At 45.7% G+C, this 15,408-nt stretch overlaps 2 protein-coding genes across 5 annotated transcripts in view; both read left to right on the top strand.

Annotated features, from left to right (window-relative positions):
- si:ch211-154o6.3 (uncharacterized protein LOC563854 homolog) overlaps window positions 1-8,319 on the top strand; it is a 12,426-nt gene extending 4,107 nt beyond the window's left edge. For both annotated transcript variants that reach the window (XM_055913833.1, XM_055913834.1), the window contains 10 exons: window positions 649-772; window positions 1,038-1,159; window positions 1,814-1,900; window positions 2,036-2,125; window positions 2,712-2,800; window positions 5,617-5,836; window positions 5,967-6,089; window positions 6,252-6,417; window positions 7,250-7,338; window positions 7,969-8,319. In XM_055913833.1, the coding sequence (XP_055769808.1) occupies window positions 649-772; window positions 1,038-1,159; window positions 1,814-1,900; window positions 2,036-2,125; window positions 2,712-2,800; window positions 5,617-5,836; window positions 5,967-6,089; window positions 6,252-6,417; window positions 7,250-7,338; window positions 7,969-8,057 (1,199 nt within the window). In that variant the 3' untranslated portion in view covers window positions 8,058-8,319. The remainder of the gene's footprint in view (window positions 1-648; window positions 773-1,037; window positions 1,160-1,813; window positions 1,901-2,035; window positions 2,126-2,711; window positions 2,801-5,616; window positions 5,837-5,966; window positions 6,090-6,251; window positions 6,418-7,249; window positions 7,339-7,968) is intronic.
- On the top strand, window positions 8,105-15,408 carry LOC129845907 (uncharacterized). 3 transcript variants are annotated; one of them, XM_055913843.1, is made up of 6 exons: window positions 8,105-8,128; window positions 9,319-9,377; window positions 9,682-10,097; window positions 10,722-10,800; window positions 12,865-13,008; window positions 13,880-15,408. In XM_055913843.1, exons 2-6 carry the CDS (start codon window positions 9,367-9,369, stop codon window positions 13,899-13,901), a joined length of 672 nt encoding a protein of 223 aa, XP_055769818.1. In that variant the 5' UTR covers window positions 8,105-8,128; window positions 9,319-9,366; the 3' UTR covers window positions 13,902-15,408. The 3 variants fall into 3 exon arrangements, with proteins under 3 accessions (XP_055769818.1, XP_055769816.1, XP_055769819.1); XM_055913841.1 differs by lacking the exon at window positions 8,105-8,128 and adding an exon at window positions 8,419-8,808; XM_055913844.1 differs by lacking the exons at window positions 8,105-8,128; window positions 13,880-15,408 and adding exons at window positions 8,419-8,808; window positions 11,692-11,778 and having other exon boundaries at window positions 12,865-12,951.

Below are 15,408 nucleotides of genomic sequence, written 5' to 3'. Positions count from 1 at the left end.
ACCCCTATTGTACACTTTTCTCACCTTTCAATAGTTCATGGATTGATTAATTGAATATGGCAACTTTCAGGAGGAATCAAACCACTGTATTTTTGATTCACCAATATATTTTTTGTGTAAATGCTCTCCAAACCTGTTTTTTTTTAATTATTCATAAATGCTTTCCTAACCCTAAAAATATCAAGAGTATTTTTAAGTCGACCAATTGGTGCTGAGAAGGAGACAAATATTTGTGTACTTACATAGCTTTCTTTCATTGATCCCTCATTTTCTGAATAGTTCTCTCAATATATTCTAGTGAGTCTGTCAAACTAAATTCTAATTAAAGGTACACCAAATTTAAGGGATGGCTTTATATAAATGTACTGAAACCCCTATTGAATGAAAACTCCAGGGGAAATCTGTCGGCCATCAAGTGGAAGGGTTTTCAGCGGTTGATTTAAATGTATTCAGCGCACGCAAGGGAACCACGCCTGCAAAGCCCGTTACGCACCTGCACAAAGCCCGTTATGCACACACATCTAAATACCAACTACTGAGAAGTGCATAAGAAAGGCGTACAAGTCTGAATCTGTCCCTTTGTAAAAAAGTTCACGCAAGACTTGGGTTCTGGGTTCATGATGATTATGATGGGACCCTTTTTTTCAGATGCCGAGTTTACATCTCTCAAAGCATCATGGGAGAAAGCCAAGTTTCGCTTGAGGTCGCTGGAGGGTCACAGTGACATCGTCACCTGTGTGGTTGCTGTTGACAACCTGGTGATCTCCGGCAGGTAAGTGAGTCATTCTCCGATTTAATAATAGATCGCATAACTGTGAATAATTCAATTAATTTCTTTCTCCCTCCTCCTCTCTCTGTAACTCTTGACATGCTAACTTTCTCCTCCTACACAGAGCCATTCTCGCCTGAACAGAGTGTTATTGTACTTGATCCTTGCCTGCTCTCACTCTCTGTCTCTGTCTGTCTCTCGCTGTCTCACTCTCTCACACTCATTTTATCTCTCTCTGTTGTTCTCTCTCTCTATTTCTCTCTCTCAGTCGAGACACAACAGTAAAGGTGTGGCACGTTCCTACGGCAACCGAGCAGCGGAATCTGGGAGGTCACACTGGTGGAGTCACCTGTCTATCTGCCCCACCGCCTGAATACTGTAGGAGACTCGGTAGGGAATGGACACACACACACACACCTATGTCTTGCTATACTAACCCTAACTCCTAACCCTAAACCTTACCCCTAATTCTAACCCCTAAGCCTAAAATAGCCTGTATACAAGTGAGGACCGGTTTACTATTCGTGTGAGGACTGCTGGTACTCACAAATATAGTAAAACATGTACACACACACACACACACACTTATATTTCAGGCAGTGTGATTATAGTTTTAGTTCATCAGGTCAAATCCACAGAGAGAACTAGCAGCAGTAGACACTCTGAGTTACTCTCATTCTGACTGAAGGAGGGATCATGCCACTACTTGAACTTCTCTGCCCTTTCTGTCTCTCCACCCACGCTCCCCCTCTCTGTATCTCTATCTCACTCTCCAGGTTTTTTCTCTGATTCCATGAGCTACTTTGGCATAAGTCAGGCTTACATTACCAAGACCAGAACTCGGGAACGTATCATATTAAATCAATAACAACATGGATGATAATTATATGCGTACTGACTATGAACTGTACAATGACAACAAATAAAATGATTATTATTCCCTCCCCCACATATTCTCTCAACGCCCCCTTGTCTCTTCCCCTCCTTTCCCCCCCTCTCCTCCCTACTGTCAATCTTTCTCTCTCTCTCTCTCTCTCTCTCTAGCCTGGGAACTGTCTCTGGGAGACAAGGAGAGGTTCATCCTGAGTGGTTCAGCGGACTCTTGTGTGAGGATCTGGGCTTTAAGCACGGGTGAGTTCACTACATACATACATACACACACAGTCTGAGCCCTACAGCTTTGTCTGGGTGAGTGCCCTGTGTGCCTACGTAATTCCATGTGGGTGTTGTGGACAATTAAATCAGTGTTCCCCTCTCTCCATCCAGGCCAGTGTGTAAAGTCCATCTACACCTTTAACGCGGTGACTGCTCTCTGCTTTGTGCCTGAAGGCGATGGCTACATCATCACTGGATCAGGTTTGCGTGGATGCAGTTTCTGCGGGGGGGGGGGGGGGGGGGTGTACCTATATGTTTGTGTGTCTGTGACTGTCTATGACAGACTCAGTGGATCAGGGGTAGGCAACCCTGTTCCTGGGGTGCCGCAGGTACTGAAGGATTTTGTTCCAACTAGCTAATTGATCAGTTCAGTGATTGCCTAAATTCAACACGCCTGGTCTTCCATGTTGGTTAAATACAAGACATGGAAGTGCCTGCGGCGCTCCAGGACCAGGGTTTCCTAACCCTGAAGTTGACAATAAGTGTTGTCAGACTGACAGAGGCAGACAAGTGAGGAGACTCAGGCTCACAGGTATTTATGCAATACATCAGTAATGTCTGCCAGCAACTGTCAACTGTTAACCTCTCTTTCGCTCCCTCTCTCTCTCTCTCTCTTGCTCTTTACCATCCCTCCCCTCTCTCTTTTCCCATACTCTCACCCCCCCTCCATCTCTCTCACTCCATCTCGCTCGCTCTCTCTCTCTCTCTCTCTCCCCCTTCACCCCCCTCTCTCTATCAACCTCTCTCCCTCACTCACTCTTTACCCCCTCCCTCTCTCTGTCTGCAGATGGGGGTAAAGTCCAGGCCTGGAGCTGGCAAACCATGCACAACTGTCAATCAATCAATGCCCATGAGGAGGCTGTGACCTCCCTACAGGTGGCTGCCATAATCAAGAGCCAATAGTGTCACATTCTAGGCTTTTAAGCTATAGTGCTTCTGTACCTATGGTTGTGTTCAAACGGAAGAAAATGGACTGAAACTGGTCCAATAACAATTGCTAATTTCCTGCCCTAATGAACAAAAACTTGTTTTCATCAAGGCCTTGCTGAAATTAATGCAAACATTTCCACACCTTTGCCAGATCTGTGTGTGCTTTAGCCAACTTAGTTGTTGTCACGCCAAACAAATTGGCTGAGGCAGAATCAAAAATGGCAGCCTGAAGGACCAAATATCGTGTTCTCCTTATATGCTACACACTTGTAGGCAGTGTGGAAATAAATGATTTAAGATAAATTAAGATATATAGATTCCAAAGAGGTTCAAAAGAGTATTCAGTTATCTTTTCCTCGTTATTTCCAAATATAAATACATTATATTTGCGAGGATAGAGGATCAGAAATGGACTACAGTGGCTTGCGAAAGTATTCACCCCCTTGGCATTTTTCCTATTTCGTTGCATTACAACCTGGAATTAAAATGAATATTTTGGGGGTTTGTGATTTACACAACATGCCTACCACTTTGAAGATGCAAAATATTTTTTGCTGTGAAACGAACAAGAAATAAGACAACAAAAAAATCTAAACTTGAGCGTGCATAACTATTCACCCCCCCAAAGTCCTTACTTTGTAGACCACCTTTTACAGCAATTACAGCTGCAAACCCTTGGGGTATGTCTCTATAAGCTTGGCACATCTAGCCACTGGGATTTTTGCCCATTCTTCAAGGCAAAACTGCTCCAGCTCCTTCAAGTTGGATGGGTTCTGCTGGTGTACAGCAATCTTTAAGTCATACCACAGATTCTCAGTTGGATTGAGGTCTGGGCTTTGACTAGGCCGTTCCAAGACATTTAAATGTTTCCCCTTAAACCACTTGAGTGTTGCTTTAGCAGTATGCTTAGGGTCATTGTCCTGCTGGAAGGTGAACCTCCGTCCCAGTCTCAAATCTCTGGAAGACTGAAACAGGTTTCCCTCAAGAAATTCCCAGTATTTAGCACCATCTATCATTCAATTCTGACCAGTTTCTCAGTCCCTGCCGATGGAAAACATCCCCACAGCGTGATGCTGCCACCTTCATGCTTCACTGTGGGGATGGTGTTCTCGGGGGGTGATGAGGTGTTGGGTTTGCGCCAGACATGGCGTTTTCCTTGATGGCCAAAAAGCTCAATTTAGTCTCGTCTGACCAGAGTACCTTCTTCCATATTTTTGGGGAGTTTCCCACATGCCTTTTGGCGAACACCAAACGTGTTTGCTTATTTTTGTCTTTAAGCAAGGGCTTTTTTCTGGCCACTCGTAAAGCCCAGCTCTGTGGAGTGTACGGCTTAAAGTGGTCCTATGGACAGATACTCCAATCTCCGCTGTGGAGCTTTGGAGTTCCTTCATGGTTATCTTTGGTCTCTTTGTTGCCTCTGATTAATGCCCTCCTTGCCTGGTCTGTGAGTTTTGGTGGGTGGCCCTCTCTTGGCAGGTTTGTTGTGCTGCCATGTTCTTTCCATTTTTTAATAATGGATTTAATGGTGCTCCGTGGGATGTTCAAAGTTTTTGATATTTTTTTATAACCCAACCCTGATCTGTACTTCTCCACAACTTTACCCTGACCTATTTGGAGAGCTCCTTGGTCTTCATGGTGCTGGTGCTGCTTGGTCTTCGTGGTGCTGCTTGGTCTTCGTGGTGCTTCTTGGTCTTCGTGGTGCTTCTTGGTCTTCGTGGTGCTTCTTGGTCTTTGTGGTGCTTCTTGCTTAGTGGTGTTGCAGACTCTGGGGCCTTTCAGAACAGGTGTATATATACTGAGATCTATGAGAGATCATGTGACACTTAGATTGCACACAGGTGGACTTTATTTAACTAATTATGTGACTTCTGAAGGTAATTGGTTGCACCAGATCTTATTTAGGGGCTTCCTAGCAAAGGGGGGAATACATATGCACGCACCACTTTTCTTTTTTTTTCTTTTTGAAACAAGTTCTTTTTTTCATTTCACTTCACCAATTTTGATTATTTTGTGTATGTCCATTACCTGAAATCCACATTCAATTTAAATTACAGGTTGTAACAAAATAGGATAAACGCCAAGGGGAATGAATACTTTTGCAAGGCACTGTATACATGTTTGGCTAAAATACTTTGTAAGCTGTTTTAATACATAGTTTAAATGTCCAATGCAGCTGGTTTATCTCAATATCCAACCATTTCTTGGTAACAATTAAGCAGCTTACTGTGATTGTTTTCAATTAGCAAAGAGCCAATTCTGTCTGGGAGGGGTCTGAGTGGGGAGGGGAAAACTGAAAACTAGCTGTTATTGGTACAGAGGTTTGGAACTGTCTTTCTTATTGGTCTATTAACTAATTTGATACCAGGCATGCCAAAACGCCATCCCACCAAAACAGGCTGACATTTTTCAGCAGCCTTTTCAAAAAGCTCTTACACTAAAAGGGCATTATCATAATTTTGGCAATTTCACAGTATTGTTCCAACATCATAGTGTGGAAATATAAATAAAACACAAGAAAATCACGTTTTTGACTGCCCTGGGCCTTTAAAACTTACATTTATGTAGTGTTACATGCTCAACACATTTAAGCCAAAGCAGTGAAAGCATCATCCCCACCTTTGTTCATTAACCATGTGAAACCACGCACGCAAGCATGCATGTACGCACAGACACACACATGCACACACACACCGTATCCATGCATTGTACTCAGCCACTGCATTCAGTCTCCATGACAACTGCCCCCTATCTATCCTCCACAGTCTCAGGGTCCCCTGGTGTTCAGCAGCTCAGCAGAGGGTGGGGTGTCTGTGTGGGAGGGGCTCTGCACCAACCGCGACCCCCTGCAGCTGTTACATCATTGGGACGCAACGGTAACGGGCTGCGGGAGTCAGGAAGGTCGTCTGACCCTCAGTCCCCGTGGTGACAGGCTCTTCGTTGCCTACGGCAGAGCCAACCTCAGGATTCTCAACTGGAGGACAGGTGAGAAGCGGTGTGTGTGCGTGTGCATTCGTGCACTATATAGAAGAGCCAGCTTAATGTGTTACCATGCTAGACCTTACAGATCTGTGTACTATCTGATGTTTACCGTTCCCCTGTCCAATCACCACAGGCACCGTGTCCAGGCTAACCAATCACAGCAGCATCGCTGGAGTAACAGATTGTGTACATCAGACAGGGGGACTCCTCATTGGCTCATGCTACGATTTGTCGAATGGGGAAAGCACCTTGAACTGTGAGTAAAGCTAACACAACTGGTTGTTCTCTGAATATTATGGTACAATTGCCACCCTATAGAGCCACGCTGTTCATAGAATGCATTGTTCCCTAAATTTATTTTGGTTTTCGTCAACTTTTTCTATCTACTTTTCTCCTTTTCTCCTTCCATCTCTCCCAGTGTTCTCTCTACCTCAGTGCAGGTACCTGGCCTCGCTGACCTGGGCGGATGCTCCGAGAATCCTTTGCTTTGCGGCGTGGCTCACGGGCAGTGGGGGTCACCGCTGGGTCACCGGGGGTCGTGCCCTTACGGTGTGGGAGCAGCTCCCCAGCTCCGGTCAGCAGAGGTGGGCTCAACACCTTTCTCTCAGTACTCCTCTAGGGTCAATGAATACTGATCTGATGTTTTAATGCTTTTCAGTTTAATAGCACTCAGAAGTTCTTTATGTGTGCACCTGACAAAAAAGTTCACTATTACTCATGTGCCCCTCACCTCACTTCTTCATGTACTTTACACTAAACGACATTGGTTTGAATAAGTTGAATAATATTTTTTTGTCCGTTTTTGTAAAAGAGAGGGGTCTCCCTTCTTTTTTGTGTGTTTTTTTTGTTTGTTTGTTTAACATATAGAACAGTGTAGAGTAACGGAGAAGAGAGAAGAGAGTTTCTTCCGAAGTAGCGATGGAACTGGGATTTGATCCCATGCTTGTAGGCTACTGACATATGAGTACCACAGTGGAAATAAGCCTTCAGGCTAGAGCAGCCTGACACCTTTTAATTATCAAATAAATTACATTTCATATTTGTGCTGAGGGGGTGGTGCTAATCACTAGACAACCCCAGGCCACAGTATAACAAGAATAATATGGGCTGTCGGTGTCTAATTGAGCAATAAGGCACGAGGGGGTGTGGTATATGGCCAAAATACCACGGCTAAGGGCTGTGCTTAAGCGCGACACAACGCGGAGTGCCTGGATACAGCCCTTAGTCGTGGTATATTGACCATATACCACAAACCCCAGACGTGCCTTATTGCTATTATAAACTGGTTACCAACGTAATTAGAACAGTAAAAATAAATGTTTTTTAATACCTGTGGTACACTGATATACCACGGCTGTCAGCCAATCAGCATTCAGGGCTCGAACCACCCAGTCTCTAATGGTGATGTTGTCACAGGGGTGATGTCACAACGAAGCGAGACAACCGATTGGACGCCTCCCTGATGGAATCAGAGGGAGATTCCGAGGACGAGGAGGACAGTGATGGTGAGGAGGGGGGGGGGGGGTGACAGCGGGCTGAAACACACACACGAGTAATATACATAGATCAGAAAAACTCAAAGCAACCCGTCTCAAAGGGTTTCTACTACAAGAAGCCATTGGTTCAAAGAGTCTCCTTTAGCTTCAGCTGTAGACAAATCTATATAAATCAAAAAAGTAGCTGTCAGATTATATCTAAGTAACTTCAAGACTGATCGCTTTGATAAAGATATGGGCTCGATTCAATCCGAAGCGCTGAAGACCGACGCTACAGAGGGGTAGGAATGTAAAAGCGATGCATTCACGGCAAGCATGCATTGTGGTCCCGTGTGGCTCAGTTGGTAGAGCATGGCGCTTGCAACGCCAGGGTTGTGGGTTCATTTCCCACGGGGGGACCAGGATGAATATGTATGAACTTTCCAATTTGTAAGTCGCTCTGGATAAGAGCGTCTGCTAAATGACGTAAATGTAATGTAATGCATTCATGTCGGGCTCAATCGGAAGTGACCTATAGCGAAGGTCTTCAGCGCTACGGATTGAATCGAGCCCTAAAGATTGAACATGTCAACTTTTTAAAAGAGCATGAACTGGAAAGGGATGTTACGCGTTTAACTATGACTCCCCACGTTACTGTAGATTACGATGATGACAAAGAAGAGAACTACACATCCCAAGATGCACCAGAGTCGGGCTCAACGTCGTGGCTTCGCTGTGTTCTCCAGTGAGAGCCAGTTTCACGCCACCCGCCACCACCAAGCCCAAGACGCTGCGCCTCACAGCATGAAGAGCAACAAAGGCGAGAGGAAGGGAGTGAGGGGGCCAGTGGAGATGGATTAGAGAGGGGGGGGGGGTGAAGTGTGACAGATTGAGAGAGTGGCGGAGGTGGAAAGAGAGCATACGGAGAGGGAGTGAGTGCGAGCGAGAGACCGATCATTTCCCATGTAAATGTTGTCGTTTCATGTATGCAATAAAGCTGTCATACTGTGACCTTTCTGCCTCCAAATATTTCTCCTTCATATTGTGTATCCCTGTGGTGGCACCTCGTTTATTATGAACACTAGGTATTCTGCTCATCACCCCACTCAACCTGCCCTAGTGTAAATGAATGTATATTGATTGTCCTCCACCTCTCTGTCTCGTCCGTTTTTTCTAAACAGAACAGAATACTTTTTCCCTCTGCCCCCAAAACGAGAATATTAACGCCATTTTCTGTATCTTCATTATTTCCGTCCTCGGATACATTTCTTTCTTTTTTTGCCGTCCTTTTAATTGAACGAGTTTAAAAGCATAATTAGCATTTCAATCTTTCCTACAGTCTCCCTCCGTCCTCCTCCTCGCTCTCGCTCTCTCTCTCTCTCTCTCTCTCTCTGACTCTACATGTCTCTGTCGCTAAGGCAACCAATGCCTTTTCCTACTCGCTCTCTATATCTCCCCCTTTCTCACTGTCTCCCTCATTCCCTCTCTCTTCAGCCAGAGGTAGGCATGTTAACTGATATCTGTCTGAGTGAATGTGGTGTGCGTGCTTGTGTGACAGTGAGTTGTCTGCTGGTGGGTGTGTGTGTGTGTGTGTGTGAGAGAGAGATAGAGCGTGTGTTCCTGTCTGTTTGACTGAGTGACAGCGGTTGTAGATATGAAGTCAATCTGTCTGGAGCTAAAAGTCGCACCATGTGGGATATTGGCCCCATGAATGCGTATGATGAATGTTTTGTGCACAGGCGTGTGCTTGCAAGTCTGATGTGCGAACTGTATAAGCATGTGGCAAAATTAAGCGCTCATTTTGGACAGCCAGGAGTGCCACTGCCCAGAAGAGAGAGAGAGAGAGAGAGAGAGAGAGGGGTGTGTGTGTTTTCCTGTACTGCCGTCTATGAGTGTCTGTTTACATTTTCAATATCAGTCAGTGTTAGAAGAGAAGTGAACCCCCTCTCTCTTTCTCTCTCTTTCGCTCTTTCGCTCCTCCTCTCTTTTCTTTTTCTTCTTTCCTCCCAGAGAGAGAGATGATCGGAGGAGTTGGGGCTCAGTGAACAGAACGAAGCGATGGAGAGATGGTAAGATGGAGCGAGTGAGTGGATGTTTAGACAGACACAGAGTCAGACCCTCTGGTTGTATGCATGTTGCATGAGGAGTCCAGTTAGACAGTGGACAATGCATTTGTAGTGTTAATCGTGCTCTATTTCTCTTTTTGTCTCCCTCCTTTTCACTCCCACCTCTTTCTGCTTCTTTTTATTTCCCCCTCTGTCTCTCTCTTATTTTCTCCTTCCTTCCTTCCTTCCTTTCTTCTCTCTCTCTCTCTCTCTCTCTCTCTCTCTCTCTCTCTCTCTCTCTCTCTCTCTCTCTCTCTATCTCTCTCAGCTCCATCTCTCCTGTCAAACGACTGACCGCCCACCGCTGCCTTTTCTTCCTCCTGGTTGCCGCGGTGACGCGACCCTCAACCTGTAACCGTGACGACGAGGGCGAGGGGCAGGTGGAGGCCTTCTCAGCCCAGCTGTCCGTCACAGGACAGGTCACACCCACCCCTATTTGGTCCGTGGACTGGGGCCCCACACTAGCCCTGGAGGACGAGACGCATCACTTCCTGTCCAGCCAGGAAGCGGACCTGTACCACCATGGCCATGAAGTCCCCACGACAACCGCTGAGGCCTGGCTGCATCATCAGAGTGCACCGGGCGGCGTTTTGCCCCAGGAGCCCCTGGATCTGCTGGAGGCCCCGGACGCAGAGGGAGTGGCGGATGGAGGAAGTGAGGCGGAGGAGAGAGAGCCTGAGGAAGGTGGGCACCATAGAAATCAGTAAAGATTAAAGAAAGAAAGGATTTGTGTTGGTGGGCATGAGAACAGAGTGTTTTGGAACAAAGACATCAGAAGAACTCTGAGGGCATCAAGGGAATAACTTCAATTCCCACTGGGCTGGCTTTGTGTGGATGGATGGCTGCGTCTTGGTGGTGGAGAATGCTTAATCAAGTTTTCTGAACTCACAAAAACACACCAAGCGATGGAATGGACGACTTCATTGGCTCATTCTCCTTTTGAGTTTCTTTACAGACAATATGGGAGTTCTCGAAAAGCAGAGCTGTGTTTTTTTTCTTACATCATTGCAGTTGACCTGGGTTATATTCATAAGGCACCAAACGGAAGAGAAATGACTGAAACAGGGATGGTCTAACTGGACTTGTCCAATAAGAAACGCACATTTTTGTTTTCGGTTGCAAAACATTTCAAAGCGTTTTCCGTTGCATGCTCTAATGCACATGACACTGGTTTTCTTCTATTGTGCTTCTATTGTGATTTGATTGTTCCTTCTATTGTGCTGATTTCCAACCATGTGAAAGGTAACTCCTCTATGTGTGTGTGTGTGTGTGTGTGTGTGTGTGTGTGTGCGTGTGCGTGTTCTCCAGTGGACCCTCAGTTTTATGTCACAGTGACCATCTCCTCTCTGCTCATCCTGACTGCTGTCATCATAACAGCCAAACTCTGGTAAGAATCCCCCCCCCCTTCTTTTTCTTTCTACCCCTTCTCTGATACATAGTTTTTATGTACATCAGGAACCTTCAACAGTGTTATTTGTTTGAACATGGGAATGGTAAAAATCGGATCTACTGTAGAAGGAGGATGAAAATACCTTCCCAATGTTTAAAGGCTTTCAGAGGTTTAAGGTGACGCAATTTCAACCACTTCGGGTCTTGATAGCCATGACGCTGTGTTGCTACATGCCGGTAGCATCTAAACAGTTTGTGGGTTTTCTCTTTTGTTTTCATATCATCTTTGATGTACCATTCACCTATAAAATCAGCTGGGTGTGTGTGGTGCATACTCCAACGTGAAATGAAAACTCCGACCTCTGGGATGTAGAAGAGGGCTCGTGCTATTCGCTTCAGTTGTTTGACAATGGAGGTCTCTTCTTCCCACCTGCTCTTTCACTCCTCCTATTCTCCCATTTGTCTCTCCATCTCGTTCTCTGTCTTGCCCTCTTTTTGTCTCTTTCCCCTGCTCTATTTTTCTTACCTTCTGTCACTCTTAATTTCTCTCCCTCCTTCCTGTCTCCCCTCTCTCTTTTCAACCCCCCTCCTCTCTCTCGTTCTCTTTCTCTCTCTCTTTCTCATCCCCATTCTTCACTTTAATTTAGCTTCATCACCTTTCAGTAAGACTGGGTTCAGGTTGATCCTTGATCGTCACACAGTATTCTTATCTTCTTCCACAGTCCTATTACTCCCAGCACTGCCCGGGCCAGCTCCAGATCCTCAGATAATCCCTCTGCTCACTGTGTGCCGATACACTATAAGCCCCAGCTCTCTCTGTCGCTCCCTCTCCCTCTCTCTTTTTTTTTCTTTCTCTCTCCCGCTATCTCTCTCTTTCTCTCCACTGTAGGCTGGTTGAAGGTGTGTGTGCTGGAAACAAGTGTTGTTGCAGTGGTTAATTGGAGCAACAGTATTTCTCTCTCTCTCTCTGTCTTGTGTAAGTGTGGGTTTTTGTTGCAGATTCAGTATGACTGTAAATATACATATTGGGTAAATTTTGGTGAGGAATGGGGGGAAGGTTACAGTGGGAATGGAATAGGTGTTTGACGGATAAAAGTAGGGGATTGAATAGAGGCGAGACAGTGTAGAATTGAATAGAATTCTGTTGATTGTCATAATGGAAAAGCAATCGATGTTGGAGAACGTTTCACCGTGTGTGTGTGTGTGCGCGTGTGCGTGCATACACACACATGCATGACTGGAACTGCATGTCTGTGATCTACAGTGTGTGACTGTGAAAAAGGCTTTGTTGTGTGTGAGTGCTCTAAAGAGCTGTGTGTATGGTGTACCTGTGACTCTCACTGTGCCAACAACATCATAACTCATACACGTAATTGGAAGGATGTTTCCCCACATCAGCCCTGTATCCCCTTCCTCTCACGCTCTCGTTTCATCGCTCCCCCTTTCTTCCTTTTCATTTCCCCCCCCCCCCTATCCCCCTTTCGGGAAGGTAGCCTAGTGGTTAGAGCGTTGGGCCAGTAACCCGAAAGGTTGCTGGATCGAATCCCCGAGCTGACACGGTCAAAGTCTGTCGTTCTGCCCCTGAGCAAGGCAGTTAATCCACTGTTCCCCGCCGCCAAAGACGTGGATGCCGATTTAAGGCAGCCCCCCCGCACCTCCCTGATTCAGAGGGGTTGGGTTAAATGCAGAAGACACATTTCAGTTGAAGGCATTCAGTTGTACAACTGACTAGGTATCCCCCTTTCCCTTTCTCTTTACCTCTCTCACACCCTCTGATTCCTTCACCTCTTCACCCTCTTTCTTTCTCTCTCTACCCGCTATTTCAACCTCGACCACCACCCTCTCTTTCTCTCCCTCCCTCCCTTTCTTGCAACCTCTCTCCTCTTCTCCCTCTCGTCTGACAGCGCTTTAATGAGTCAAATGAGTGCATTAACTCTCTCTCAGAGGCGGTGTAATGTGTTCGCCGTTGCTAAATGCCTATGTCATTCCCTCTTTTCCTCTCACTCAGTCTCGCTCTCCGTCTCTCTCTTTAACTCCGTCTCTCTCTCTCCCTCTCTGCCAGTTACGACCGCAGCTGTTCCCAGCACCCACCCCCGCTTTCCCGTGGCGTGGCCCCCCCCCTTTCTCTAGCCCTCCCTCGTTCCCTGGCTCTGGAGGACAGCCGGCAGACACTGCACGGCACCCCCTCCTTTACCGACAGGGAGAGGTAATGAGTCGCCTCACCAGCTCACTGGAGAGAGAGGGAGAGTGTTTGTGTGTATTTGTGTGGAGTTGTTAGTACATTGATTTGTGTGTGTGTGTGTGTGTGTGTGTGTGTGTGTGTGTGTGTGTGTGTGTGTGTGTGTGTGTGTGTGCTTTTGTGTCTGAATCAATTTATGTCTGCGAATGTCTGCATGCGTGGATGCATGTGTGTGTTTGTTTCTCAGTGAGTGGATGATGTGTCAAGGAGTGCATGCTCCCTCTCCATGTGTGGTGTATGAGCATCATAATGGTATATGTGCATAATTAGGCGTCAGTGTTAGTCTCTGTGGAGTACACAGGCCTGAAGTGTTATGGATGTGAGATGTATGTGTGTTTTAGAACTTCCTCTCCTATGAGTCATACAGCTCTGGAAGCAGTGAGCGCAGAATCCATGAAATGATGTTTTTATAGCCAGGGATTTAAAGTTAATTTCAATCAGGATAATTGGACTCTACTCCAGTTCTCCTCGTTTCTCCTCTCCTTCTTGTCCTTTCTACCCCCCACCCCCGCTCCAGTTCTACTTGTCTCTCTTTCTTTCCCCTACTCTAGTTTTCGTACTTTTCTTTCACCTACTCCAAATTCTCCCTACTCTGGTGTTATATGATACTGATAACGTATTATGTTCTAATTCTAGAAGTGCTCTTTTCCCTCTCCTCCCTTTTCCAGTTCTACCCTTCTCCTGTCCCTTAACCCTTTTCCTCTGCCCTCTCTCTCTCTCTCTCTATTCCCCTTCTTCTAGTTCAGCATATATATTCTCATCTCGCTCTCCCTCTTTCTCTATTTCCCTTACTCTAGTTCGGCACATGCCATATCATATCTCTCTCTCTCTCCGTCAGGATCCCCGTGGTGAACCTCTAAGGCGGCCGCTTTTGAATTGATACACATTTCGACGGGATGCGACGGAGAACATCGACACCGCCAGAGGGTGTGCCCACCGTGGCCCACCGCGTTCTTCTATTTATCTTTGACTGTGAAAATGAAAATCAGGAAACCAGGTATCCAGCCATGGCAAAACCTACTTTTCCCTCCATCTCTTCCTCCTGAAGGAGAAAAGCCCGATCTCATCCCGTCCTTCCTGCTGCCATCCTCCTACGCCTCTTTTCTCCACTTTCCTATGGCTCTCTGTCATTGTCGACTGACCAAACCTTCCGATCTGTTTTATATTCCGTTCTGTACTGCCCCAGGCTGTAGCAGCAACACACGTACATCTCCCCTCCACTTTATCCTCTTTGACTAATTCACAAGCAAACAGTGTTAGATATCAATAGAATGTTTTATTCCCGCCGGTGCCAAAACCGCATAGCTATATGGGGCTGTTTGGAATATTTCATACAGCTATCTTGTTTAGCTGAACCTTGAACTATGATGAAATAGTGGACTTGGTTGTTGAAACTTAGTTGAAAGTGAAATATGTGTGTTATCTGAAACTGAAATGTAGGTGTTCAGCTAGCTGGTGAAGGGTTAAAACAATCCCCGTTTCCTAGGACTGAAGGGGGTATTTCACAAAGCTGGTTGGCAATGTTGTCGCCAGCAGCCAATGTGCTTAACACGACACGGTCCAAAAATCACTGTTTACTCCCGCTTGGAATGCAAATAGGCCCACTGCAGCTTCCACATTCGCAATGTGTTTTCTGGGTGTTTTTTATTCCCAAAATGATTCTCTTCATTTGTTCCTTTAATTTTCTCGCTTCTTTGCCGGTTCTCTTTGTTGTGCCTTTGTGAGCGTGTTATTTTGTCTCTGGAGCATGGGGATGAGCAGTGTTTATATAGTACTGCTCTATATAGGGTTGTGAAATTCTGTAATTTTCCCAAAATTCCCAGGTTTTCCAGGTTTTGGGTCAAGATTCCTGGAATTAGGAGGGAAGGAAATACAGGAATTTCCCAACTGGGATTTCTGGAAAACCAGGGAATTTGCGGAAAGTTTTCCTTGTTGTATATGAAAATAGTGGTGCAAACAATGTGCAATACGTGTTTGCATATATTGCAATCAGTACAATCAAACGATACATGTGGTACAATCAATGGTGGTTGCAGGTTAACATAATGGGTATAAATGATTCAGTCCAGAATTAATGACTCATTTTTACCATCATCTGTTGTTTCTATCGAAATTCTGCTCTGACTTCAAAGCGTACACTACTGTTTACTGTAGGATATTAGGGTAATGTACCTGTCCAACTCTTCCACCAGCTTTGAGAAATGACCCTCTGGACTTCCACTACACTAGTACACATAGTGTTGTGACATCATACGTGACTCGTGTCGTTCTGCAGTCTAGTGTTCCTTGGTTCTCAGTAGCATTCCTGTAGACGTGTGGTTCCACTGTATGATGGAAAAACAATAAAAACTCAACACTGGTGTTTTA

This window comes from Salvelinus fontinalis, unplaced genomic scaffold, assembly GCF_029448725.1.
Source record: "Salvelinus fontinalis isolate EN_2023a unplaced genomic scaffold, ASM2944872v1 scaffold_0401, whole genome shotgun sequence".
Taxonomy (NCBI): domain Eukaryota; kingdom Metazoa; phylum Chordata; class Actinopteri; order Salmoniformes; family Salmonidae; genus Salvelinus; species Salvelinus fontinalis.
This window is presented reverse-complemented; position numbering and strand designations above follow the sequence as displayed.